The sequence below is a fragment of the Naegleria lovaniensis genome, assembly GCF_003324165.1.
Source record: "Naegleria lovaniensis strain ATCC 30569 chromosome Unknown tig034, whole genome shotgun sequence".
In the NCBI taxonomy this organism is placed as follows: Eukaryota; Heterolobosea; class Eutetramitea; order Acrasida; family Naegleriidae; genus Naegleria; species Naegleria lovaniensis.
Genome location: NW_025407857.1, coordinates 371,101 through 398,434, shown reverse-complemented (window position 1 = coordinate 398,434; position 27,334 = coordinate 371,101). Strand labels below are relative to the sequence as shown.

At 36.6% G+C, this 27,334-nt stretch overlaps 15 protein-coding genes across 15 annotated transcripts; 6 read left to right on the top strand and 9 right to left on the bottom strand.

Annotated features, from left to right (window-relative positions):
* Nucleotides 1-499: 499 nt before the first annotated feature.
* Nucleotides 500-1,099, top strand: C9374_008757 (uncharacterized protein; the record flags this gene model as incomplete). The annotated part of the gene is made up of 1 exon (XM_044698868.1): nt 500-1,099. The coding sequence occupies one exon, from the start codon at nt 500-502 to the stop codon at nt 1,097-1,099; it is 600 nt and encodes a 199-aa protein (XP_044545397.1).
* A 255-nt stretch (nt 1,100-1,354) lies between these two features.
* Nucleotides 1,355-2,110, bottom strand: C9374_008756 (uncharacterized protein; the record flags this gene model as incomplete). Its single annotated transcript, XM_044698867.1, has 1 exon — nt 1,355-2,110. One exon carries the CDS (start codon nt 2,108-2,110, stop codon nt 1,355-1,357), a length of 756 nt encoding a protein of 251 aa, XP_044545396.1.
* Nucleotides 2,111-2,464: 354 nt separating this feature from the next.
* C9374_008755 (uncharacterized protein) lies at nt 2,465-3,016 on the top strand (the record flags this gene model as incomplete). Its single annotated transcript, XM_044698866.1, has 1 exon — nt 2,465-3,016. The coding sequence occupies one exon, from the start codon at nt 2,465-2,467 to the stop codon at nt 3,014-3,016; it is 552 nt and encodes a 183-aa protein (XP_044545395.1).
* A 267-nt stretch (nt 3,017-3,283) lies between these two features.
* On the top strand, nt 3,284-5,638 carry C9374_008754 (uncharacterized protein; the record flags this gene model as incomplete). Its single annotated transcript, XM_044698865.1, has 3 exons — nt 3,284-4,349; nt 4,463-4,696; nt 4,776-5,638. The coding sequence occupies 3 exons, from the start codon at nt 3,284-3,286 to the stop codon at nt 5,636-5,638; spliced, it is 2,163 nt and encodes a 720-aa protein (XP_044545394.1).
* Nucleotides 5,639-5,736: 98 nt separating this feature from the next.
* Nucleotides 5,737-7,415, bottom strand: C9374_008753 (uncharacterized protein; the record flags this gene model as incomplete). The annotated part of the gene is made up of 3 exons (XM_044698864.1): nt 5,737-6,302; nt 6,369-6,918; nt 6,996-7,415. 3 exons carry the CDS (start codon nt 7,413-7,415, stop codon nt 5,737-5,739), a joined length of 1,536 nt encoding a protein of 511 aa, XP_044545393.1.
* A 393-nt stretch (nt 7,416-7,808) lies between these two features.
* C9374_008752 (uncharacterized protein) lies at nt 7,809-8,261 on the bottom strand (the record flags this gene model as incomplete). Its single annotated transcript, XM_044698863.1, has 1 exon — nt 7,809-8,261. One exon carries the CDS (start codon nt 8,259-8,261, stop codon nt 7,809-7,811), a length of 453 nt encoding a protein of 150 aa, XP_044545392.1.
* A 214-nt stretch (nt 8,262-8,475) lies between these two features.
* On the top strand, nt 8,476-9,294 carry C9374_008751 (uncharacterized protein; the record flags this gene model as incomplete). The annotated part of the gene is made up of 2 exons (XM_044698862.1): nt 8,476-8,922; nt 8,977-9,294. 2 exons carry the CDS (start codon nt 8,476-8,478, stop codon nt 9,292-9,294), a joined length of 765 nt encoding a protein of 254 aa, XP_044545391.1.
* Nucleotides 9,295-9,334: 40 nt separating this feature from the next.
* C9374_008750 (uncharacterized protein) lies at nt 9,335-12,369 on the bottom strand (the record flags this gene model as incomplete). The annotated part of the gene is made up of 3 exons (XM_044698861.1): nt 9,335-10,789; nt 10,840-10,979; nt 11,073-12,369. The coding sequence occupies 3 exons, from the start codon at nt 12,367-12,369 to the stop codon at nt 9,335-9,337; spliced, it is 2,892 nt and encodes a 963-aa protein (XP_044545390.1).
* A 1,207-nt stretch (nt 12,370-13,576) lies between these two features.
* Nucleotides 13,577-15,022, top strand: C9374_008749 (uncharacterized protein; the record flags this gene model as incomplete). Its single annotated transcript, XM_044698859.1, has 1 exon — nt 13,577-15,022. The coding sequence occupies one exon, from the start codon at nt 13,577-13,579 to the stop codon at nt 15,020-15,022; it is 1,446 nt and encodes a 481-aa protein (XP_044545389.1).
* A 681-nt stretch (nt 15,023-15,703) lies between these two features.
* On the top strand, nt 15,704-17,053 carry C9374_008748 (uncharacterized protein; the record flags this gene model as incomplete). The annotated part of the gene is made up of 1 exon (XM_044698858.1): nt 15,704-17,053. The coding sequence occupies one exon, from the start codon at nt 15,704-15,706 to the stop codon at nt 17,051-17,053; it is 1,350 nt and encodes a 449-aa protein (XP_044545388.1).
* Nucleotides 17,054-17,299: 246 nt separating this feature from the next.
* Nucleotides 17,300-19,093, bottom strand: C9374_008747 (uncharacterized protein; the record flags this gene model as incomplete). The annotated part of the gene is made up of 1 exon (XM_044698857.1): nt 17,300-19,093. The coding sequence occupies one exon, from the start codon at nt 19,091-19,093 to the stop codon at nt 17,300-17,302; it is 1,794 nt and encodes a 597-aa protein (XP_044545387.1).
* A 699-nt stretch (nt 19,094-19,792) lies between these two features.
* Nucleotides 19,793-20,422, bottom strand: C9374_008746 (uncharacterized protein; the record flags this gene model as incomplete). Its single annotated transcript, XM_044698856.1, has 1 exon — nt 19,793-20,422. The coding sequence occupies one exon, from the start codon at nt 20,420-20,422 to the stop codon at nt 19,793-19,795; it is 630 nt and encodes a 209-aa protein (XP_044545386.1).
* Nucleotides 20,423-20,751: 329 nt separating this feature from the next.
* On the bottom strand, nt 20,752-21,810 carry C9374_008745 (uncharacterized protein; the record flags this gene model as incomplete). Its single annotated transcript, XM_044698855.1, has 1 exon — nt 20,752-21,810. The coding sequence occupies one exon, from the start codon at nt 21,808-21,810 to the stop codon at nt 20,752-20,754; it is 1,059 nt and encodes a 352-aa protein (XP_044545385.1).
* Nucleotides 21,811-22,091: 281 nt separating this feature from the next.
* Nucleotides 22,092-22,724, bottom strand: C9374_008744 (uncharacterized protein; the record flags this gene model as incomplete). The annotated part of the gene is made up of 3 exons (XM_044698854.1): nt 22,092-22,115; nt 22,251-22,267; nt 22,322-22,724. The coding sequence occupies 3 exons, from the start codon at nt 22,722-22,724 to the stop codon at nt 22,092-22,094; spliced, it is 444 nt and encodes a 147-aa protein (XP_044545384.1).
* Nucleotides 22,725-22,908: 184 nt separating this feature from the next.
* On the bottom strand, nt 22,909-27,021 carry C9374_008743 (uncharacterized protein; the record flags this gene model as incomplete). Its single annotated transcript, XM_044698853.1, has 2 exons — nt 22,909-24,030; nt 24,106-27,021. The coding sequence occupies 2 exons, from the start codon at nt 27,019-27,021 to the stop codon at nt 22,909-22,911; spliced, it is 4,038 nt and encodes a 1,345-aa protein (XP_044545383.1).
* Between the last annotated feature and the right edge of the window lie 313 nt (nt 27,022-27,334).

Here is a 27,334-nt window from a genome sequence, read left to right as displayed (position 1 = left end):
CAACACAAAGCCAATTTGATGATTAAAAACTCAACTCGCTCTCCTTGTCGTTATTATCTTTGAAAAACAAAATATCAAAACGTTAATTCTTGCAATCTATTTCGACAAGTACATTGCAACGAAAAGGCTCTTTCTCTACGGTCGATCAACTCTCCAATAACACAAAAATCTGCTTGTTGAATCGCATCTCAACGAGATATTTTTACATACAACCAACTTGGTTTTTACAAGAACGGTTACTTTTACAATTCGAGCCAAACTTCCTTTGCTTGAAAAAAAAAGCGTACATTCGACTTGTTGTTTGAAGACGAGCACATACTTATTGATCAACAACTTGTAGCAACCACAAGAGCCTCAATCATTGACGTCATACAGACAAACACCATTCTCTCCTGAAAATTTTGATCATTCTCCGATCTTTTATTTATTATCAGTTTTTATTATTTGAAGTTTTTGTATTTCCGAATCGTACCCTTCCTTGTCCTCTACTACAAACAAAATGTTACAACAAATCAAGAAATTAATCAACCCAACCACCATTGGCCATTCTTTAAATTCAATTTCTGAATCCTCAGAGGAATTGATGAGTCCTGCTGCCTTCAAATTAAAGAAGAAGCAATTATCCCTGGACAAGTCCTCTCAACATCAAAATCATGGAGTTCCTTGCTCTCCTGGTACACCATGCACTCCTTGCGGTTTACCCAACTCTCCTCTCATCAGTACTCAACAACATCATTCCTCTCTTCCCAGCCCCATCTCTACCAACAACATGCATCCCTCTGGAGTTTTGGTTGAAAAACAAAAAACGCCACGAATGAGAATGCAATCAATTGGTCAACCCAATGTTGTAGTGTCTGCAGACCAAGAAAAATCATCTACATGTCCTCTGGATTCTATTGAGGGAGTTTTAGAACATTTCAAAGCGCAGGCGGAGCACCAGCATAACACCCAATTGGATCTAACTAAGGATTCGATAGACTCCATTGAATTCGAGCATAAAGTTTATAATGATTATGGGTTGTTACGGCCGGTGCGTCATCGAGAGGAGTTGCACTTTGTGTTGAACCTGCCTCATTTGCATAGAAAGCGGATGAATTGAGGTCGTCTGGGGTTGCTGCATGTCACATTGTTAGTGCATACAAACAACACACCGGAAATATGAGGTTGTGATACCATCACACTTCAAACTCTAACTGCTAATTAAACCTAGTTCTAACTACAAACATTGGTTTTCTCCAAATTGGCTAATAAAAAAAAGTGTAAATAACTAAATAATGTCTCCCTCAATCTTCTTCATAATTATATTCTTAGCAACCACGTTATTATTTGCCTTTACAGACATGTACTTCAACATTTATTTACTTTTAATGACAATGACAATTGATCCATTCTTTTTCTTCTTATGAGACACTGAAACATGTGTTCTCTTATTTCTTCTCCTCTTGGCCAACTTTTTCTTTCGAGCTTGTTTTGCAAGTCGTTCCAACTCGGAATTGCTCACTGGTTCAAGTCCCGCTCGCACGCCACGTTCTTCCTCTCTAGCCAGACGTTTCTTTTCACGAGCCAATCTCAATCGTTCTTTTCTAAGTTGCTTTGGAGAGGGTTTTTTAGAAGCCATGCCATTTTGTGCTTCTTTCATTCTTCGATTCTCTCGTTCAAATCTTCGTTTCGCTCTCATTTTTCTTCTCTTTTCTCTTAATAAGGAAATATTGGAGAAGGTTTCATCATAGGTGAGAGTATTGGCGCCTCGATTCACTCGATTTCCATTCGTTGAAGTGTTACTTGTCCTTCCACCAGCTGTGGTTGGTCTGTTTGAATTGACATTGGTGTTGGAATTGCTTCGAGAGAGTTCATTCCTTGAATTGGCCTTATTTCTTTTGGCGGACTCCCTCTCTTCATCCTCTTCATTCCGTTCGTTTCGGATGTCATTTCGATTAGTAGTAGAAGATTTTCCAGCATTTGCATTGCCTGAAGCTTGAGTTCTATCTGCAGAGCGAGAATTGATGTCAACTTGTCTTCTTTCTTGTCGAGTTTCAACTGTGACATCTCGAATACCTCTTCTCAATTCTCTTTCGTCTCTGACTGGATCGGTACGTTGAGCCCATGTCATGGAAAGGAAACAACAGAAGAGAAGGAAGGTTATGAGGAGAATACAACACCACAAGGAATGAATTCTGATGCGAGAGGATTGCTTCATGATGTTTTTTTTCATACTAGGAATGGTAGTTAGAGTGGAGAGAGGGCATTGTATGAGTGATATGAGCTAATGTGACTTGATGGCGACAGGGTTGGACATTTGACAGGTTGCTGTAGATGTGAGAAAAGATTTTGGCGCGTCACTTGTACTTTTAGGAACACAAAAAGAATGCAACAAGGATGAGATGAACTTGGGTTGAACAATATAAAACGAGAATGCAACAAGCGGTTTAGAACGAATTTTGATTGAACAATATCATCCAAAAGAATGTACAAAACATCCTCACTCTTGAACCGTCTGCTGAAACATCAAAAACAGTTTCGAAGGTTGGCCATCCCAGTGAATCATTCACACCGTTTCACACCATTAAATTTTCAACCATTGACCATCTTTCAATATCATGGTGCCGTGACATTTAGATCCTTTCATTTTGATCATCAGAGTCAATTGGGTCAATTTGAAAAGAAAGAAGAATCGCATCAGACGAATGCTAATCATCAAAAAGACATTCCTTCCAACCATCAGGATCATGACAAGAATCCAATGGATGACTTGAATAAGAATTGGAGTCAATTGTACGATTCCTTTCAAAATATTTCTTCCTCCTTAATTTCAAATCCAAAACAAACCGTCCAGTCCATCAAGAAGGAATCATCATCTGCTTTGAATGAATTTCTTACCAAAAATTCAATAACTACCAATGATCAAAATGAGAATAACAAACCTCCCATGGAACAACCAACAAATTCATCGATTCAGGACCTGCAAGACAAATATGTCCATGCATTGAAATTTCCAATCAAGCCACAAGTTTTGTGAACGAACAACTGAGACAAGCTCGAAACAGACTGTTGAAAAAAATCATCTCAGCAATTGTAGTACTCGTTGGTCTGTTATTAGGAATTGCTTGGTATTTCTTTACAGAGAGAGAATGATCATAATTTAATAATTAATATTAAAGAAGTGGAAATGTTATTAAAAAGGAAATTCGAATATAACAATTAGAACCCTTAAAAAAAAATATTGAAACAACCGTTTCCCTCACAAGATTGCTTCCGAAAGAAGGAGATTAAAATTCTTCCAAAGATGAGTCATACTGTGAGCAACAACAACCACAAGGAAGAACAACAACATCATCAATCTTCTCTCTCCGATCATCATGATGCAAATTATTTGAAGCATGGAGTTCCGAACCTCTCAGAAGGAAAGGCTCACTCCAAACATTCTTCTTACAAGGAAATGATTACAGCAACAGCAACGTGTTTGAAAGATAGTTTTCCGAGTTATAAACACTTAACGATTGGTGATATTGTGTTCGGATTGAGTTGTTTGGCCAACGAGCATTCAAAGAGTGATGTCATTGGAGAGGAGATGAGAAATCCAATGCTTTATAACCGCTCCGATGAAGAAGAAACAGATGAAGAATACAAGTGGTGGCACGAACATTCGAATATTGATTCTAAACATCATGATCATCACTCATTGACAGAACAGTTAATATTTGCCAAAAGAATGATGTATTATGCAAATTTGGCATACTACAATGTCGCTAATGAATCGGAGAGAGGAAAAGTTCAAAAAGCTCTTCTTGAAGGTTATGAAAGTTTGAATCAAGGATGGTTTTCCTCCAGTTCATCACCACAACCAAAATATACCAAAAACTCTCTCAAATATTTGGAATCATTAAGATATGAAACTAATTTATTATTTTATGTAAATATTAGCGAAGCCAATCAACAGGCTTTCTTTGTAAAGATGGATCACGATTTAAAGGCAGTAGTCATTGCCATTCGAGGAACTTCACAATTGGCAGATATTTTCACAAATTTGAGTGCTGAAAATTCTGACTTGAAAGTCCACCGATTCTATGGCGACTACAAGAGAAACCCTGAAAAGAAAAATCACTTAATTGACACTGCAGACATGAGCTTTGATTTGGAAAATAATAATTCTGAAGATTTTTGTGAGTCAGATGATAATGAGCAAATGATTCATGGAAAAGTTCATGCAGGGTATATTAACACTGCTCGATGGATCTTGTCAAAAATTCAAGACTTTTTACTGAAAAATATATTTAACCATTCGAGTACCTACAAATCGTATAGAATCATTACAGTTGGACATTCATTAGGAGGAGGATTGGCAGCTGTCCGTAAGTATTGAAAACATTAAGACACTTATTCATTACTTGTTAATTTGTCTCCTGAACAACAATTACCTGGCAATGAATTCTACAACATTTAAATACTTGCCACGATTTACTAGTCGCTATTCTATTACGAGAAACATTTTTCAGGCGCTATAAGGAACATTTTGCATCTTTGAAATGTAATCATTCCTTGTCACAAGAACGAGAACCTCCTCACCTACCTGATATTGAAGCTATCACCTACGCTCCAAGTGCTATTTTTTCAGAAAATCTCTCAAATTGGTGTCGTAGTTTTGTCACAAGTTATATCATTGCCGGTGACATTGTTCCAAGAATTAGTTTGGGTCAAGGTACGTTGATCTATCAGAGTGCTTCTTGATAATGACCACATATTGCTACACAATTACTGTTTTTTCCAACTTGATACAGTCGAAAAATTACGTCTTGAAGTTAATGAAACTAATTGGGAAGAAAAGTTAAAGAAATTCTTTGATGAGCATTCCAAGATCGCCAATGTTGCTGTTACCATGGACAGCTATCTCGTGGAATGGGGATTTTCTCCTTTATTTCAAACAAAAAAGACTCTTATTACTTCATCTTCAAAAGCAAATCTTTCTGTTGAACAATTACCAACTGTGGATGTACCTGTTTCAACCGCAACAATAACTAGTACTATCATAGATTCCAACAGTAATAAGGAGCAAAGCACAGCCACAGATTCCCAAAATGGGGAGCAAATACTCTCTACTGCCGAAGCAGTCACCAAACAACTGACGAATGAGGCCATTGAATTACTAGAAGAGATGAATGCAGTCAATGAGCAAATACATACTCTCTATCCTCCTGGCTCACTCTATTTCATTATTCCAGATTCAGAGAAACAAAGAAATAAGGATGTGACAGAGACTCTCTTCGAAATGTTTAACGACCAATTATTTTCTGAAAAGAAAGTCAAAGAAGCAAAGGAAGAAACAGGTGTCGTCTCTTCAATTTTTTCAACTGTGAAAACAATTTATCAAACTGTAAGAAAGAGCTATGAAGAAAGCAATGAAAACGGATCATTGGTGAGTGAGGATCATTTGTTGGACATGAAAAACTTTATTCACTCTCAAACACCAAGTATAATTTCGAACAACCTTAATTACACGATTCAGAGAGTAGATATGTATCAATTTGGAAGAATTGTGCTGTCACGATTCATGTTTTCTCATCACTACCTGGTTGGATTTAAAACAGCTCTCGATTGTTTGTTGTGTCAGACACAGGCCAATCCAAAATTAAGCGAGAAATAAATTTAGTGATTTGGTTTTCAGTGAACAGGGAGTCTCGTTGGCGTGGCTTAATGTAGAACAAATATATATTTGTTGGCAATCTTTTCAGTGTTTGGAAACTAAAACCATGAAGACTCTAATTTCTTATCGATCACTTTGGTGTTCTTGTTTACATCACTCGTCACTCCTTGTACATCCGTAACAAAATCTTCCAAAAATTGGCCAGACTCTGTTAACACATTATTTGTAACACTCGCCATGGAGTGAATGTCATTTACAATGTCGAACAAATAATCTAATTTTGCGTCTTTCTTATTTGTTTCGTCCTCCAAATCTTTGGGGAAATAATCTCGAAGCAAATCAGTGGATATTTGTACAAGTTGAATAGAATTTTTCGAATACAAGGAAAATAAATCAAATTTTGAAGAATGAAAACAACCAGTTTCATCCATTGGAATAATTGTCTTGTTACAGCTCTTGATATGATCAATAATGAAAGGTGTAAATACAGATAATATTGTGAGAGTGATATTCGTGGATTTAAAAATTAAAGTGAGAATAAAAGGAGTTCGAACTTCTAATCCACTCAAATTGGAAAACTCGATTGATTCTTGAATGTATCTGCTTTGTCTATCGTCAATAATTTCCATTACTTTCGATCGCATTACAGCAATGCTTGGAGTATCTGAATGAATTCATGTGAATGATGATGAAATTGCACTCGAATTTGACTTTCAGTAAAGTTACTTACAATGTTTTTCATCTCCTTTTCGTATCAAAATTTCAAACGCATGCGCATCAAAATCTAAGCTTCTTTGTTTTTCAGGGGTTTCCTGTTGAAACACAAGAGCTTGTTTCTCTATTTTTTTCCAATTCGAATAACTCCACAAATTTTTGAAAAATCCACCCCATGACATTCCTGTCAACAATCGACTTCCAAGAGCATTGTATGTATTCATTGGTTCTAAATATTTTTCTTTAGTTTCTTTCAGGTCGTTTTGCTGAGAAGATAGCAGTTGAAGAGAATCCTGATTGATACTCTTGGTACGTTTGGCCAGCAAGATCATTTCATCTTTTTCACGTTCAATTTTGTCTCGAGTGGAAAGTTCTTCATCAGAAGTGGATGTTTGTTTCTTTTTGGTAGGTTTTTGTTTTGTGGGTTTTGAATGGGATTTGACTTCAGGTCTCTCTTCTTTCAAAGCGATTAATTTGTTTCGAAGTTGGCATGAGAGTGACATTTGACTTGCATGTTCAATTATTGAAATACAGTTCGTAATACTTTCCAACTTGTAGAAGTAATGCTATTGATGACCATGAGGAAGTCGGAATATAAATTTTGAATGAATCAAGATTTGGATTTTCAACTTGTCACACATACCTTCTCTCCATGATTTAAATTAGTTTTCACACATAAACAAGGATTCAATAAATAATTTTCACGTTCCACCGAATGAATATTTTCAAATAATACAACGACTGAGACAGGTCTGTTTTTTTCAGTTTTTACAATATTTACAGGAGAAGATGCATTTGCCAATGGCTTTCCATGAATCAGCATGGTCGATTCATGTCCTTCAAAATACAGAAAATCAAATGAAATGTACAATTTTCCAATGATATGATTAAAAGCAGCCCTCCAATAATATGTATTTTCAAAGCAGATCAAGTATGGAAATGGTATTGTTTTGGGCAGAGTACTAGTGGTTGCCAATGACGATGAGCTCGGATGAGTAGATTCCCGAACTGAATCATCACCCTCATGATTCCGATGCGAGGATGAAGAAGCAGTTGCAGACATTTTTTAAGAGTTTTATTAATACTAATAATAACGATTATTAGTTGTTAGACCTATTTCGAATAATCACGTCATGGTATCGTGATGATCCCATGATCATTGGACACATAGGCATCAAGAACATTAATTCCGATCGTTCATGTTTGCTCTCAAGAGACTTGACAATAGAACATTTCTATTATTTGAAATTTAAGTAACTTTATCACACACAAACACTGCAACTTTTATGATTGCAAACAAATGTAATCATCATCATCAAATTATTGATCATCCATTGCAGCAAACCTAAAAGGGAACGGAAGGGAATATAAATATAAAACGTTTGGAAAAGAGAGGCTCTCTTCTTGAGAGAGAATATATTGATGGCAATATCTTGTTATTGGGAATCACAACAACCTAATTCTTGCTTGGCATGAGCATATGAACAAAAGTAGCATAGTTAAGATTACCGTTATCATCCACTTCGGCATCACGGAGCAAATCATCAACTTCAGCTGCTGATAATTTCTCTCCCAAAGTCGTCAAAACATGTCTCAATTCAGAGACTGGTACAAATCCAGTTCCGTCTTTATCAAAGATACGGAAACAATCCTTTACATCTTGTTCATTATCAGCCTTGAATGTATACTTTTCTAAAAGAGTTTTCAATGTTTCAAAAGTGAATGAACCTGTTCCTGATGGATCAGCCTCTCCTTTAATATTCTCAACTTCAGCATTGGTTGGATTCTTTCCACAACAACGTAACAAAGTGCCGAGATCAGCCAAAGTAATTTTTCCGTCTCCATCTCTGTCGTAGAGGTTGAAGGCATCTTGAGCATCAGAGAGTTGTTCTTGGGTTAACTTGGGCATTGTGTGATTTTGCGGATGGATGGTTATGTGTTGGTGTTAAAATATTTTTTTTGTTGTGATGAGTTGTTGCAAATTTTGGACGTTTGATTTTTCGAGAGGCGGGATCAGTTTTTTTAAAATTCCCGCAAAAAAACTTTACGAAAAATTGTTATCACTTAAGCGCGCCTTTCTAAAAATCGATTCATTCTTTTCTATTGAAAATTAATGATTAAAGATGAATTCAATGATCGAAGAGGATGAAACATTTAATGCTGCGGAAAAGTATTTGGATGAGAGAATGTTTTGGAATTTGTTGGCTTTTTTGAATATTAATGATGACAATGAAAAGCAAACAATTTTAAATTCCTCATTACCGGACGAGGTGATGGATGAACGATTCAGCTTTATTCAGGGAGGAGAAGAATACAAGTCACAACAACATTCAAAATCGCCAGAAGTGCTTCCAATGGAGTCTAAACCTAGAAGTCCAAAAATTCGAATGAAACCTTCTATGAAGGAAATATTTGATGGATCTTATTATAAAAAGCAAAAAGAGCATGCCATGAGAAGTAATCCGTCATTATTCATGTCTCGCTCTGGAGCAAATTCACTGAGTATGTCAACCATAAATATTGTCGAAGAAAAGACTCCAACCATTGAAGAAGAAATGGAAAATATCATTGTAAGTAGAGGCTGCTGTGTATCATGTTGGAAATGTTCATTGGTGTGTTGAAAGGCAGAGGAAGTAGAAAAATTAATTCGGACTGAAAACAGGAGAAGCTTGTCACGAGGAAGCTGCCGAGAAGGAAGCTCATCAACGAGTCCAGAGCAAAGTGAAAGTAGCCATCATGAGGAGGAAGCAGTATTATATGCCACAGAGAACCCATACCGAGTGTTGAAAGTGAAAAAGGATTTGAGAAAAATTCCAGAAACAAAGAAAAAAGTAGCATCTCGAGAAGCCATTGGAAATATCAAGTCAGTCCTACTGAATCAATTTGAGCTTACAACCATGTTAAGCAATCAGTTGAGTGAGTTGAGAAAGAAAAAGCAATAAGGGTGTGCATGTAGTTCTGCACTAGAATGGTATTGACCTTCTAAATCTTCATTTTGGATGATAGAGTTGATAGGACCATTTTGGCCATTTCCCTACATTCCAAGTGACTGTCATTGTCGCTTGTGTTTAAGAGCCAATCAAACACTTGATGAATATCCACCAGTAGCTCCTCAAGCAAAATGGTAGACGTGCAACATGAAATGGCTGTATTCAATGTTCCTAGCACGCTCAATCTTAGATTATTTGAAGTGGAAACATCCTTGCAATGCAAAATCAAGGTCCATAAAAATTCCAGAGTATTCTTTCCTAATTGTTGAGCTACGAGAGGTGCTGGATTGGTTCCACAGCAAAACAAGAAAACCCCCAATGTATGTACAATTTTGGAGAGCACTAAATTATCCTCTCCAAACATGATGTGAATAGTCTCTGAAACTTTTGACTTGGTTCTCAAGAGCATGTAGTAAAATCGATTGGCGTGCAGCAAAAAGTAATTGGGCCGTGTCTCTATTTGCTTTCTTTTCGAAGGGTTGAGAGCAGAGCCCCATCTTTTGGTATTGGGAGGATATTGTGGTGGAGGGAGAGATGATGTGCTCTGTTCTTGCGAGGACTTTTGATCCAGTGCTTCCTTTCTCAGTTGTGATGAATTCAAATCTTGAGGACTGACCAATGAATTATTATTGGATAAATTGATGGCCGCTTTAACGAGTACTGTTAAAATATCAATTCGTTGCGCTTGAGTGACTTGATTGGACCAAAACTTGGTTGTGAGGAACAATAGCACAGTCTCATCTTCAAAGTCAATGAATCTCTGATCTTGTTTGTCGTATTGTAAATCCACAATGGACATGCAACTCTTTGTTAACAATGAAACCATGGCATCCATTCGATAAGTAAAGTAGTTATGAATATGAGTTTCACTACAAGTCAATAAGGCCGTACAAAGATGTACAGCATTGAGTTGAAGTATCTTTGGATCTGTCTTTTCAATGACAGGAACTGCAAACTTGAGAGCTGCTTCAATTTTCAACATTTGGTCCTTGTCTTGATCGTTGGCAAATAGAAAATCGATTAAATCTCTCACATAGTATGGTTTGTATGGGTTCATTTCATCATTTCCACCTCCCTCGTCATCTGACATTTCTAGAGATTGCAATGATTCAACAGAGGTAGAATCAGAAAGTTCTTCATTGTCGGCTTGCTCATCTTCTGACGACTCGTCATCGTCATCAATGAGTAATGCATTAGGATTGAATGCTTTCTTTTCCCTCTTGTTGGATGACATTTTTGCTTGCTTTTTGTTGTTTAGAGCATTCACGCCAGTTGTCATGGACAAACCTTCAGACGGATGTTGCTTTCGAATCGAAGAGGCTGCGTTTGCTGAAATAGACTGAGAAAGATGGCTGTGAAATTCATTGAGACAATCTTTCAAATCGTCAAAAAGCACCAATGGACTCTGTTTTGGATTGATGGTCTTGCTCATTTGAAGTGAGATCAACTAACAACAGGAAAAGCCAATTCAACCGCAATGAAAAACTAAATACTTACTGCACAACTCCTTCTTATATGAAAATTTGAGGAATGTAGTCGTTGCTGTATGCCCTCAATACAATTTCTGAGAGTCTCTGAATTTTCAAATTCTTGTTTGGTCATTATTGAGATTAATCCAGCTAGACAATACGATACAACTATATTGTCATAGAAATGCATTAAATACATTGGAGGTGTATGTCAGGGTTCAAATATTAGCTAGTTCTGTAATCAATTGTTAACACACTTACATAGTTGCTGTTCAACATTGGATTGCATGCTGAAAAAGTGAGTCTTCCATGTTGCGCTTATAAAATCCGTTACAGTTGATAAAGGTTTGTCCTTACAGGTCTCAGCTGTTTTCAAAGCTACATCCATTAATAATTTCACAAAAATGTATCTATTTCTATTTACAACCAACTCTGCAAAAGTGTACTTGAGAATCATGGAATTTGTCATGCAATCATACCATACAATGGAGGAAGTCATCATTGCAGATATGAAATTTACAAAGTGGTCATAATCTTCTTTAGAAACGTCATTTGAGAGAATTTTTAACACAAATTCCTTAATCAATGCATGCATATTATTTTTCTGCTCCATTGCTGAGAAAAATGATGAGAGACAGCTATGACATTGCCAATACCAATCCGTGAGTATGTCACAACAAATGGACATGTACCCCCTCTTGTTGAATTGAGTAATCAAGTCAGATAAAAGCGTAATATTATACGAGTGCAAAGATGATTGAGTGCTAATGTTCAAACTGTTAGAATTTCCTTCTTGAAACCTTCCGTTGTGTGTTGCGGTAAAGTCTAATGAGAGAATGATGTGTTTGATATACAACTCTGATTTAAAAAATGTAGGGAGCCTCCATAGAGAGGAGTTCGTACGTGCATAAACATTCTCTTTTTTCCATTCATTTTCTCTAAACACAGTTGTCTGAGATGCTTGATCAAGTAACTCTACAATCAAACTATTTTTCTTTGACTCTTCATTATTATTATTTTGTGTCAAGTTTCCACTATCATTGGCATAGTACAAAGTGGTAACCTTCTCGTGCAGTGTTGTTAACACTTTCACCAACGATTCATGCTCAATATTACTTGTACTTAATTTCGATCCCTCAAAACCATCTTTCAAGCAATATTCATAAAAATCCCTCTCACTCAACAAGGGTATTAATAAATTAGAAATAATAATCGGAAAATGCCGATGAGAACAAATAGCCTCCACCAAATAACAAAAACGTTCCACAAGACTTGTTTCCTTCTTCTTCTTTTTATACAAGATAATATATGGAATCACCAATCTCTGGATATCGGAATCAGAAAATAATGAAACATGATCAAGAATAATTTTAACCAATTCCGAAAACGATTTTCCTTCCCAATGATGACTGTTATTGCTACCATTTGATACAATATATTCCTCATCGCTTCCTAACTTTCCAACCTTTCCAAGTAAAAATTGTTTCATATCGGAAACAAGAGCAAGCTGATGATGAGGCTGAGCCGTCAACATGGATGAAGGTTGTGAAGAAAGCATTTTTTTTTTTTTTTAAGAAAGAAAGTTTATTACAACAGAGTTGTCTTGACAACATGTTTGTAGTGAAACTCCTGCCAATTGGCAGCATTAGATAATGTTTGTATACCTTGATAGTTGTTGATTCCATGTGTAGTGATTGTGAAGCCATTCATTTCTGTTATTCCATATAGTGTTGTTGCATTTTGCAATTTCTTTGATGATGATTTTGTGGATGTTTGGGTTAATGATGTTGTATCTGTTTTTAAGTTTCTGGAGGTTATTAGATACTTCATTTCTGATTTCTTCATTATGAATGAGGTTGATTTGGTGGGCATAAAGAACATGATTGCGGATTAGGCCATAGCTCACTTTGTTCCACTTGTCGTGGATAAAAGTTGTGAAGAAAGCATTTTTTTTGTTCTCAACGTTATCGTCATCGTTTGAATTTCAAATTTTAGATGGATTAAGCGCCAAGTCGTTCAAGGTTGTTGGAGAACACTCTCCTTTTCAACACAGCCAAATTGACAAATTTTCACACACACAGGAGCATTTTGTTGTTCACTAATCACGTTCAACGACACACTACTTGGTTGTTTTCTTTGAAATATTAATATACGTTGATAATGAAAATTAAATCCATTATGTCGCCAGATTATGAGCATGGGTAGATGGAAAGTGCGTTGGCCATCGAATACCTTCACCAAAACGGAAAGAATGCTGACAAGATAGTATTCGATTATGTTTTGTTAACCAAAGTTCCAAAAGCTTCATTTTCCACTTCTTTATATGGTAAGACTCCATTTCACAGCAAGACGTGATCCTCTATGGCCACTCTTGTGTCGCTTAATTTTTCATTTCGTATAATAAAATATGTATTATATATTCACTCTCATACCCGCCTTCTTTCCTTACTACAGCGCTTGCTCCGATTTTTAACGCCAATTCATCCGAATCCCAACAATGCGCATCGTCATTCATGCAACCCTCATAACTAATGATCTCTTTGTACCAAGCAAGATCAAATTAGAGTATCGTGATCGTTGCGTTTGCTGTGTCTCTTCTTTTAAAGGATACAAAAAAACTCTAAATTCACTCTCTCCAAAGACCTTCTTCTTCTTTGTATCCTTTCAAATTTTTGACATTTCACACACTCTTGTTGAAGAATATTGTCGTACAACCCCTGTTCAATCATTTCACTCACACATACCCAACTACTACAAGACCAATCATGCCAAGCCCATCCTCATCTCCTCTTCCTCCTTGGCTTCTGCAGGACCAGCAAATACCTTCACATGAAGAGTCCACAGGTACCATGCTCTACAACACCATTCCAAATTCGACATCATGTTGTAGCATGGACGACGCGAATGGAGAAACTCACTCAAAAGACACGAATTTTGTCATTCAAGTCTTGCAACCAGATGCATCACTTCCTTGCTCACCATGCAGCAGCACTATTGGACAAAGAACGTTTTCTTCAACAACTTGTAGTACAACTTACCATTCCCGTTGCACGACGACGACCACGACAACGAGTAGTGTGGAATTGAATTACCTCCACTACCAGCCTACTCCTCTTAATTCTCATTTATTTTCCATCAGGAGCATCACGCAATTCTATCCCATCGTTCGATTCGTCTTTGCATGTACCTTCTTTTTCACATCATCCTTTCTGACTCGTTTCATAACCATGTACATTTTGGTTCCCTCAGTTGATTTAACACAACCTCCACTCCATGATATCCTCCTAGATCGAATTTCATCTCCTTTTCCAGAAGCTTTTAAAATCACAGAATGTATTACGGCGGTACTTGCTTTGCTCATGGTTTTGTTGTCGTGTTTCAACCGAACTCATAGATTCAATATATTGGCTAGATTTCTCTTGTTGGATGGTATTTTGTTAATTCTGAGAATTATATCCATGTCTAGTACAATATTGAGCATACCCAATGCCAATGATGTCACAAAATGCCAAACCTTACAACAAATGTCACTCAAAGAACGAATGTTTGGGAGGAGCAATACACGAAATGAACAAGAAACCACCATGATTGGTTACACTTGTGGAGATTACATGTTTTCTGGACATACCTGTGCTGTGACATTGTGTACCTTCTTTGTCCTGTATTATTCTTCAACAAATTATTCTTTCCATTCGACATCGAATGATGACAACAATTCGAGAATTGGAAGAAGAATTTGGTTTGGAATGAGATTCATGGTTGTGGTTGTTCTCGTTTCAAGTTGTATCATGGGATTGTTTTGTATTGTGTGGTCAAAAGAACATTACACAGCAGATGTGGTTGTTGCTTGTCTTCTCACTGTCCTATTGTGCATGGTGTATCATTATCAATTACACTTGTATTGTCAAGTCAAGGCTATGAAACAACGAAATATTGGAATGACTTCATCATCATCTATGCAGCAGATACCAGTTGAACAATCCACGTCTTCTGTAACGGACAAAACTCTGTTTACGAATCCTCTGAACTGGATGACCTTTTGGTTCTTCTCATGGTTTGAATATGACATGAATTACAATGACATTTTGAAGAGCAATGAATTTGACTTGAAACCATTGGAATGGATTGGAAAGGTTTGGAAATATATTCAGAGTCTATTGTTCAGAGGAATGATTCCGCATCAAGAAGAAGAAGAAATTGACAATTCATAAGAAAGCTCGTATTTTGAGCTCATGACTGATTCAAATTCATGACTAATTGATTCTTGGTAAACATTAGACCCCAGTCTTTTTCAATGATGTTCAGTACTATTTTTCATTTCCAAATACGTTACACGATTACCATAGAAATGACCCATAGGTAGAATAATTCTGTTGTGGACAGGTGATAGCTCGCTTGTGGTAAGTCTGTCCGACACGCAATTCGAAACGTTCGCAACTGCTCTTTCGTCTAGAATATTGTTGATGAACAACGTGGAATTTGGCAATGGGTTCATGAAAACGAAACCAATTTCCAGTCATTCGAGGTTGTAAATTTCCATGTCTATTCCTTAACATTACAACGTAACGTTGTTAATGGATACTACTGATAAAATTAATTCTCGTTTGTTGTATCCAGTCTAAAAACCGGCCAACCCAAACATTTTGTCCGTTAATTCTGTCATTATGTCATTCACCTACTTTCCTTAATAAGCGAACAGATTTTCTATTACAGTGCTTGCTCCAATTGCTTCTCAAATATTGGGATAGATTCACATGCTCTACTTCTTCTTATATTCCAAACGTGAATTGCTGTTTTCAAAAAAAACAGTGTAGCGTTTGTTTAGTGGCTGATAGCATCATTCACAAATTTTTGACATCCGTTCACGTTGAAGAGTAAAGTCTAACAACAACATGTCAGAGCACAACACATTCCTGCCTCATTTGCTTCCACCACTGCATGAGCACTCCATTCCATCCATTGACTGCAATGACAGTCCTCGTTCCTTTGACACTCTCTTGAGCAAAACGGAGGTGAATGAACATGCACAACATTCTGAAGACACCCATTTTACCATTCAAATCTTACAACCAGATGTTTCCCTACACAATTCGCCGTCCTTCACTCTCAATCAGAGAAATTTCATTCAATCCATCTCCATAAGCAATGAATCCAACAACATGAATTCGAGTCCAAGGTCCTCCGCTCATTCGTCTTGTTCCAAATATTCGTTTTTGTTTCCTCCACTCATTCGTTTCGTGTTTGCATGTACCTTCTTTTTCACATCATCCTTTCTGACTCGTTTCATAACCATGCATATTTTGGTTCCTTCAGTTGATTTAACACAAACTCCACTCCATGATATCCTCCTAGATCGAATTTCATCTCCTTTTCCAGAAGCTTTTAAAATCACAGAATGTATTACGGCAGTTTTGGCATTTCTCATGGTTTTGTTGTCGTGTTTCAATCGAACTCATAGATTCAATATATTAGCTAGATTTCTCTTGTTGGATGGTGTACTGCTGATATTAAGAATCATTGTCATGTCGAGTACAATCTTGAGCATTCCCAATGCCAATGATGTCACAAAATGTCATACCTTACAACAAATGCCACTTAAGGAAAGATTATTTGGGACAAGTGCTTCGAAGAATGAACAAGAAACCACCGTGATTGGTTACACTTGTGGAGATTACATGTTTTCAGGTCATACCTGTGCTGTGACATTGTGTACCTTCTTTGTCCTGTATTATTCTTCAACAACTTATTCGTTCCAGTCATCTAGTTCGAGAATTGGAAGAAGGATATGGCTTGGAATGAGAATTGTTGTGGTGTGTGTCCTGATTTCAGGTTGCATTATGGGATTGTTTTGTATTGTGTGGTCAAAAGAACATTACACAGCAGATGTGGTTGTTGCTTGTCTTCTCACTGTCCTATTGTGCATGTTGTATCATTATCAATTACACTTGTATTGTCAAGTCAAAGCCATGAAGCTGCAGAGTATGAATGAAGAAGAACACTCCACTTCATTGGAAAACAATGTGTGTAAAGAAAAAAAGAGATCGTCCTCGAATCCTCTGAACTGGCTGACATGTTGGTTCTTCTCATGGTTTGAATATGACATGACCTATGAAGAGCTTTTGAAGAGCAATGAGTTTGACTTGAAACCATTAGAGTGGATTGGAAAGGTTTGGAAATATATTCAGAGTCTATTCTTCAGAGGAATGATTCCACATCAAGAAGAAGAAATTGGCAATTCCTAAGAAAGCTCATGCATGGAGGTCATAAACATGGTCAAATTTCTTTTTCAACATTCTTCAAAAAGCTGCTCCTCTTGTTGTGGCGTAGACTTTGTGTTTGGAATGGAAATTGAAAAGGAGTAGATCTTAATATTTGGTTGAGAATTTTCTTAGTGTGTTATTAATCATTGTTTTCAAAATGTATAAAAATATTCAACATAACACGAGACGCAATAGGACCATCATTGCATCTTGATGTGAGAGTGAATATTACTTGTTGTCACGTTTCGAGATGGCTTTGTAAATCTTGTGTAATTTTCTACTGAAATCTCCAATTAAATAAATGGAACCTGTGGCCAAAACTGAAACCTTCTCGGATTTCATGTCCCATAAAAACTCTAGTACTTCATTGATGGAGTGGAAAAGAAGAATGTTATCACTTTTGTTTGTCAAATCAATCCAAGTTTGTCTTAACAGATTCAATTTTTCTTCTTCTTGTTTTGAAATGCTTGTATGATGCTTGTTAAGACTGTTTTTCACAGAGTCTGTTGGGCAAAAGATGACATAGTCAAATAAATCGCTAGATTTCGAGAGAGGTGTCAGCAACTTTTTGGGATCTCTTGGTCCTGTATAATTGAAAACAAGTACTTTCTTATGAGTACTGGTGGTAGCCGCATTTTGGGCTTGCTTTCGTCGTTCTGTTGTCAATAATGCATTTTCTTCATTGTCACTTGAAAAATAGTAATGATCGTCGAGTTCTTGACTCACTTGATTCTTTTCCATGCAACTCACAAACCATTTTCGACACAAATCCAAGCTTTCATCGGTGTGGGCTCCATCAATATAAAAACTGAGACCTGGGAAAGAGAGTACCTGACATCTACCAGGCCACTTGCATTCTCTCAACCCATTGATGTAGGCCTCTGGGAGGTGGAACGGTAAAAACGTCTCTACATGTTGAGTGTTATGAATGTGTGACATGTTGGAATTCAAGAGAGAGGATGGAATGTTTGAAAGACTTTTTGATGACTTGGAAGACGATTGAGACGACGACAAATCTTCTCCTCTCAATTTGTTTTTAAATTTCTCAATCACAATACTCTCTTCAAGAGGTGAAAAGGAAGGAATTTCCAATTTTTCATGCCTATTTGTTCGTTCCATAAATGCAAATGCTAAAGCTATGGCCAATGATGCATTCCATCGTTGATGTTCTCCTTTCAATCCTAATTCTAATCTTTGAATTTTTCCATCCTCGCTCAAAACCCGCTCATAGTCCTCAATCGATGGACACATGTAGAGCGGAGACCCTGATACCTGTGACGACTTGACAAAGGCATCCATAGCTTCCTCTCTCTGAGGATATGTAATACATGGAACATGTTTTTTCATGATACCTGCTTTTTGCATGGCAATTTCATAAAGGCTATTTCCTAAAATTTCCATGTGGTCATACCCAATTGAACTAATTCCACACACAACAGGATGAATAATATTTGTAGCGTCATATCGTCCTCCTATTCCAACTTCAATAATAGCCACATCCACACCTGCATCAACGAAAATCTTAAATGCAAGGACAACCAATAATCGAAAATAGGTTGTTTTAGCGATGAGGTCTTTCTCACCTCCAAGTGACGATTGACAGAGCTTGTCATAACACTCCCAAAATGCAGATCCAAATAATTCAGTTGACACTGGAGCCCCATTGATACGAATACGTTCCCGAATATCAATCAAGTGAGGCGATGTGAAAAGCCCAGTTTTCAATCCATTCTTTCGTAAAATAGTTTCACAAAATGCACAGGTACTTCCCTTTCCTTTCGTACCTGCTACATGAATCATGGGTAGTTTTGTGATGTCAACGCCAATCCTCTTTAAGCAATTGGTTGTAATTTCAAGATTTTGTTCCTGACCTCCAACATCGGAAGTTACTTTCCTTGCAATGAGAGAATCCAAAATTTTCAAAGCATTTTCATAGTTTTTATCGAGTTGTGCCATTTCATCCACAAGGGAAGTGGTAGATTTGTTTTGTTGATCTGTATTCATTGATGATGACGATAGCATGATGTTTTTGTGGTCCTCGTTGCTACTACTTGCACTCCTGGATGATGAATAATCTCGCAATAACGAAGAACAATTTCCGTGATGAAAGAATGCTGTGGAAGAGGTTGTTGTTGCTGAACAAGAAGTGGGGTAAACGGTTTTTTCGGATGGATGAACCAGAAGAGTCTTGGATGAACAAAGCTTTGAATCAAAGAATAAATTATTGGAAGGTGAACGTTGCAAACTGATGTTATGGGCAAGTAGTAATTTCCGAAAGAATGATTTCATACAGATATGATGATGAATGGTCCTAATTGAGATGATATTTTGTTGGTTTGGTTTGGAGAATTTAATATCTATTCTCTTCGGTAGCACAAGGATGAAATATTAAAATCTCTTTCAATTCTTTCCGAATATTGTGTGATTTTTGTTCAATTACTAGAACCAAAGCATTGAACTTTTTTTCAAAAGTAATGTTTTTAATGGATGGCGAGTCCAGATAAAGATGACAAAATAATTTTTTTCAATGATTTCAATGAGGGTGAATCCAATGAAGAAGCAACACAATTATGTCCAATTATGCATATCCTTATTTACAAGTTTAATCATGGTGTATAACTGTACAAGATACATGAAATTTAAAGACGATAGCAACTTGTTGTTGAACTGATTGTTTCACAAACTTTCAACTCTTGCGGTCATGGTAGCTCAATGTCCAATTCAATTATGTGTGTAAATTGACTTTTCAATGTTTTTCCGACAAAGTGGGCACGCAGTTAATTTCAAAGAACATTTCTCGCAAGTACATAAATGACAACATGGTAGAAAAACAACAGTCTTCTTTGAGGCCAAGCAACAAGAACAAAAGTTGTCCGACTCAACTAATTCCATTTCTCGCTCTAAAACCAGTTTTTGCGATTCTATTAAATTCAATTTAATTTGTCGAATGGTATCCAATGTTACTACTTGCAAATCATCTGGAAGTAGTTTTGATTTTGAGAGAGCGCTTTTAGACATTTCAATTTCTTCCTTTAGCTTTTCATTTTCTTTTTTCAATTTCTGTAATTCTTCACTGTTTGACTTGTTTGACGATTCTGCTGATTGAATTAATTTCGATAACCGTTCAATTTCTTTATGAATTTCGGGGAAATGATCTGTAGAGTTGTTTGATGAATTTAAAGTGAAGAAGGTTTTTTTCTCATCGGACGATGACGCTCCACTTGGTGGCGTATTGGAGGATGGTAGGTTGAAGTTAAATGGTGATGATCCGAACGTAAGAAATGGCGAGCTTTTGGGATCAGAAGAGTTTGAGTTCGTTGTTGGTTTCGGGTTAAAGTTGAAACCAGACATTTTTTGTTGAATGAGGATTTGTTTGGGTTTCACACTAATGAGTCGTTTAACATTTTGCTTGAATTTTTGGGATCAAATTTAATAAGGCTCGTGTAGAATTCAATCTGAGCAATAAGGAAATGCTAACAGAAAGGGAAGAAGATTTACGTTTCCTTTGTGCATTATTTATACCAGTTGTGTATCAGGTGGAAAGTATCACTAATGTGTTGCGATCCGTTGGATTAATTTTTACAATCATTTCCATCATAGCAGTAGTGGCTCTTAAATAAAGGATAGACTTAGTATTTAGACACACCAAAACACAATAAAGTGTATTGGTGAAGTTGTTTTTATGGAATGATTTCCAATGATTTTGTTTTGAAGTAAAACAACATTGAAGCCTCTATCAACTCATCTTTGGTAATTTTTGTTGGAACAAAAAGGCCAGTTGAAAGCAAACGGCTTGCCGTACCAAAAATGGCATCGAATCCACTTTTCTTTCTTGCTAACAACAGTTTTGGATATAAGGGTAATGACTGAATTGATTCAAACGGTATAATCCAATTCCTTGCGTTCGGTTGGACCTTATATATTTTGGACAGGTATTCTTGTGTTACTTGTTTTTCTTCTTCAGTATAAGATGAATCAAAACACAAAGTGTATAAAATAAAGGCCGGGTCTTCGCTTAATAATTCTACAATTCTTTCTGTGTTTGTATCTTTGATTTGTTCCAACAATTTCATATCAACCTTGTAATTAAAGACACGTGATACAAACTCACTTTGTGGAGAATATCGGTTTTCAAACATTTTTGAGTATAGGGCTATTTTTTTGAAACTATCTTCAGACGCTGTTGTGACGGCATACAAATTCGATTCAAAATGTGTGAAAGTTGTTTGTAGACACTGTACCGCTGTAAAGCAACATAAATCCCGATAAAATTCGACCGCTATTTTTCGAACGAAATGGTCATCTCTGTTTGTTTTCAATGAAACATCAAATATTTTCCTGTTTTCAGAAGAGAATTCTGATTGCATAATGTGCTCTGACGGCTGTAGTGTCAACTCATATTTAGTATAACAAAATGTCTCGTTGTTGGTAATTATCTCGTGACGACTTATTTTGTGATCAACAATTTCAATTTTATGAGGACCAAATAAACTGAATTTCGGTTTTGGTTTTGGGGGGTATTCAATGATACATGTTGCTTTGCTTTTGACCTGGTTTTTAGTCAATTTTCTGAAGGATATTTCGAAGTTGTCTATAGATTCTTCATTGATTCTGGGAAAGAGAACATGAATCTTCCAGTTATTGTCATACATTAGCACGGGAACAAAAACAATTTGATTGAACTCTTTGCAGGTATCAGGGTTATCGCCTTCTATGAGCAACAAAGCACCAGAAGCCATTTTTTTGTGATGATTTGTTGTGATGATGTTTGATGAATACAATAAAAGAACGATGGAAACTCAAGTTAATTTGTTCCGATGGAATGATTTCCAATGATTTGGTTTTGAAATAGAACAAAATTGAAGCCTTAATAAACTGGAGATAATTTTCAAGAAATTTGGAGTAGAGGGCTATTCGCTTCAAGGGGTCATATGTGGGTATGAAACAACAGGATGGACAACATACTAACACTAATGTTATGTAATGTTATGGTTTAATAAGTTATTACAGGCTTAGGATTCTAGAATAGTGGGATGTGATTCCACTTCAGTGGGTTACAAAATTCAATCGCACCAAAACATTTACATTGTTTGCCATCAATGCCAGTGCCAACAAACACGTGGCACATGAAGAATATTGTCATTCAAAATAAAAGGGGTTAGTAAAAACAAGGACTCACCTCAACGATTTGTATCTCTATGTACATGAAAGAATGGTGTGCGAGTGTGTGGTTCATTTAGGTTCTCTCACCTCTAATTCTTCTAGCCAACTGCATATCCTTTGGCATGATTGTAACTCTCTTGGCGTGGATGGCACACAAGTTGGTATCTTCAAACAAACTGACCAAATAAGCCTCCGAAGCTTCTTGCAAAGCCAAAACAGCGTTGGATTGGAATCTCAAATCAGACTTGTAGTCTTGAGCAATTTCTCTGACCAATCGTTGGAAGGGTAATTTACGGATCAACAATTCTGTGCTCTTTTGATACTTTCTAATTTCTCTCAAAGCGACGGTACCTGGCTTGTATCTGTGTGGCTTCTTCAAACCTCCTGTGGATGGTTGTTTGGCAGATTTTCTGGCAGCTTTCGAGGCCAATTGCTTACGTGGAGCTTTACCACCTGTGGATTTTCTAGCGGTTTGCTTGGTTCTTGCCATTTGTTGGTTATTGTTGTGTGTGGATGTTGTTGTGTTGTTTTTTTTTGAACAATGTTCATGACCAACGCTAAATTTTTAAATATTTTGAATTCACAACGGTTAAAAATTTTAATTTTTTTAAAATTCATGTAACGGTTTTTGTAAAGTTTTCACTGCACAGTGCAATAACGGTAATATCTTTTATTTAAGGTGCAAAAAGTGGTTCTGTCAATGAAAAATTGAATGTGTGAGCATCTTGAAGAGAGACAATTCCAGAAATGATACTATTCTGAACTGGCACAGAGAGGAGTAATGAGTTTGTTTTCACATGATGAACAAGAACAGGACTCTGAGAGCACAAAATTTGTGTTAAAATCTTGTCTAATATCTTGTGTGATAGGCCATAACAAATCAATGATTTGAATTTCATCTTTGACAATTCAACGGGTGCGAAAGACTTTTTCTTTTTGAGAAATTCTAATTGATGTTTGAACGTGTCATTCACATTTTGAATTGTTGTCTCCAATGCTGAAATAACAGGAGGATTGTTATGGGTATTCGCATTTTGCATCTGTTGTTGCTGCTGAATGTTCACTATTAAATCCCATATGGTTTGAGTTGGGTTCTTGCTTGAACTTCTACTTGTTTCCAATGTTTTTAACTCCATTGAAAACATGGAATATAGAGTTGGAATAAATCGATTGAAAATAATCTTGTTCAGTATGGTGTTGAAATCATGATCACTGCTGTCATACAGACTGTTGCTTCTCAAGTGGCCAATGGGTTCTCTGCCTCCTCCCCTGAATAATTCCAACAATTCACACACGGTGGAATGAAACACATAATGTCTCTTTTCAAAGAGTGCAGGTGTGTACTTGAAATCAAAGAATACCCTACTCAATTCTTCACACAAGAAGGCAATGTCCACGGCATTCACATCACTAGTCATGGGTGATTTTTCAGTATAAATCTGTTTGGAATGGTTTGAGAAATGAATGGGTTTCTGTTCATGAACTAATAGAATCGTGTGTTTGAATTTTTGCTTTGAAATGAATGAATTATCAAATAAATGTCGATTCATTTCATAGACTTGATCTGAGAGAAGTATTTGAGCGAGTATTTTCGGGAGCACATTTCCTTGATCGAGTAAAAATTCCACAAAAACTTTCATTTCAAAACTTTCACTGTCGAGTTCATGAGTAACGTTTCCTATTTGATTTAGATTGTATTTTTGTTTGTCATAAATATCTACAAGTTCTTTACAGTCTGGATGATTACTCTCGAGTAGGACGTCTCGAAGGGATCTTCTCATGATGCGATACTTGTTCTGTTCATGTGAAAATAACAATATGAACGGATATTAATTGATGTTAATTGACTAAAATTTGAAGGTCACACTTACCTTTGTGTTACATGAAACTAATTGATAAATATTTTCAAGAAATCGAGGAAATAGTTTGTGTTTTTTCATAATAATGTTCGTGGTGGAAGGATTGTCAATTTCCATCAATTTCTGCTTATCGTTTACATCTTTCTGAAGATCTAATTTTCCAACAAGGAGCTCTAAATAGGCAATATAGACATGTCGAATGAGTGGATGACTCTTCGTTAATAAATGACGTCGCTTCTCTAATTTGAGATTTCGTATCAGTGTGGAAAGCTTTTTCGTATATCCTCTACACAATGCTTGAAATTGAATGATCTTATCTACATTTTTGGAATAGTGAGACATGGAAGAGCTGTCAACCATCATTGGAACCACTTGAGAGTCGGCTGACTTGACACTTATTGGAGACACTGCTGCTTGCAATGGAACACTCGAAGATTTGCTACTGTTGGGAGAAGAAATGCTTTTGGTCATTGTTGGTGTGACTACTCTCTGTGATTGTAAATTCACCTTTTCATCTCCTTTGACAGGAGAGTATTCTATAGTTGATTTCACATCATCCACCACTGTTCGTTGAGGTTTTAACAAGTCTCGTTCCATTTTCAACTTTTTCAATTTCATTCTCCAAGCATGACCCAACGCAGCTGTACAAATATATTCCATATAAACAAGACCTTTGATGAGCTTTTTTCGAGCAACATAACCTCTAAACAGTGATTGAAGAACGAGTGATACTTCTGTTCGAATCTTCTCTCGATGCATGGGTGAATATAAATGCAAAAAATTGATTCGTTGCTTTTCGAGTGTCAAGTCAGACTGTCTGAAATGTGATTCAGAAATTTGTCCATCCAATCCCAAGTTTTCTACAAGCTTGACGCTCTCCTTTCGAATTCGAAAATGTTCACTATTGTTCAATTGTGGATCATTATTTACAGAAAATAGATACAGAGTATCTTCTAGATTTGAATTCGTAGGAGGTGTGATGGCAGATCTTGTCGAGTTCGATATCGATGCAGCAATTTTTGGTATGAAACTTGTGACATCAGAAACTGCTCGAGTTCTTCCTTCTTTGGAGGCCAACATTTTGTAAAGTGCTTGTTGAGCTTTAGCTTCTCCACTCTTTCTTGGAATTTTGATTCGACCAAAAATAGTACTCGGTATTTTCTCATCGTCGTCATGATCCATCGTGTAGACTGGATTTCGTCCCGAGTGCGAACTTCCAATCACTTCAGGACGAGTCTCTTCACCTCCAATTTTGTTCACTTGTCGTTTAATATTGGTGTTCACTTGAATGATAAACGGTGACAAGTCATCCTGAATATCTTCGAGACCATCTTCAAAAGAAGGTTCTTCAAACTCATTCAAATTAAAATTGTGCTTACTCGAAGTAATTGTTAACTTTTGAGGTTCCAAATCAAAATAATCATCATCATCAAAATCATCATAATATTTCTGTATCAGAGATGGATCCAAAGAATCATCATACATGCTTGAATAGACAGTCATGTCACTCGTCACACTAGTATTTCTTAAATGAAAGGCAGATTTTGGTGTTGCTTTGAAAGGAGTTGTTGCCGATGAGGCACTTGGATGAGAGTACTGGGGTGTTGATACATTAGAAGAAGATGGAGCAGCTGAGAAGGTTTTTGAATTTTTCTGGGATCGGAACGGAAGTAATGAAAGATCTTGTTGTTTCAATGTGGTTGCAGTAGTAGTGGTGTTGGTGTTGGTGGAGGAGGTATTCACTAATAGATCATGTTCTTCTTCCTCATGTTCATCATAGTCCTCAAATTCGTCACAATCTTCTTCAATTTCTTCTTCAATGACCACATGTTGTTGGGTTGGATTCGTGACATTGGCTTTTTGGGATGAGATATTTGTAGTGGTGTGTAAATTTTGTGATTTCCATTTAGAATTTGATAAATTCAAAGGTTTCAATCCAAAATCATCATCGTCATTGTCCATTGTATTGTGTGGTTTGACATCTTCCATCGTTGTTATTCCATGATTCGTTATCATGATATTTTTTCGTTTCAAATCATCATCATCGTTCATAACATTCTCGTCACAGCGACAATGATTTCGATCCACATACTGATTCGTTGATGTACTTTGATGTGTTTTCTTACTTGATTTCTGTAATTCATCATCCACTTCGAGAATTGCTTCTCCTCCAATGACATCCAATTCATCATGTTCTACAACATCAAAAACATCTTCAAAAGGTTCCTCCTCCTCCATATTCAAAACTAGTGGCACGTGACCACTTGTAGTTAATGAACATGATGAATCCGTTGCTGAAGAAAATAATGAAGAATTACTCGTTTTTGTTGTAACTACAGACAACAAGGCATCGGATGCGTTTTCTTCAAATATATTCGAAGCGTTCATGATCAATAATTGAGACGAGGAAGAATCATGAGTCATGGTTGTGGTAGCCGTGACAGGAGTTTCTGCTGTTGTTGTTGTTGTTGACATGGTCGTTGTACTTGTCATTGAAGAAGTTGATGAATTATTGGGAGTAAGTTTGCAAGTGATCGGATGGTGATTGTTACCATCATCGAGAGTGAAGGAGTGGTTGTGTTCGAAATTGGCTGAATTTTGAAAGTTATTGTTCTTCTTGTTATTGGAAATTGGTTTGTTATGATGATTCATAGGTTTGGAAGTGTTGATGTAAATGTTGGAAAGAAGAAGAGAGGAGTCAATGTCTAATGAAGAATTGAGTTCATCATCATCATCGCGGAAAGAATCGAGAAAATCTTGTTGATGGTCTAGTGTTTGAAATGTTGTTTCAAAATTATTATTACTCGTTCGGCTCAAGTCAGATGTCAAAGATTTTGTTTCTTTTGGATTGACTCTAAAACCAGGATGATTTAATGGTGATGATGATGGTGGAGATGGCGAAGAAGGTGTTGTTCTCTCCGCAATCATTTTTATTGGAGTTTAAAGAGCGCAAATTTTTGTTGGAGATTTGCGATGACATTTGGCATGATGACGTTGTGGACTCCTCGCATTCCAAACGTTCAAACGAAAGTGATCGTTGAGGACTCATCCAAACACAGTGCTGTTTATTGCGCTTCACTACATGTTGGTTATTGGGTTTGAAAAAGGAAATTTGTGTTGAAGGGCGGTCTTCATTGACAACGAATCTTTTCCATGCATCCAATGCGTCCACTCATTACTTTGTATCACTGCATTCAACATGACTTGGATGCCAGGTAATGTTCATCCTTGCTGCACCTCG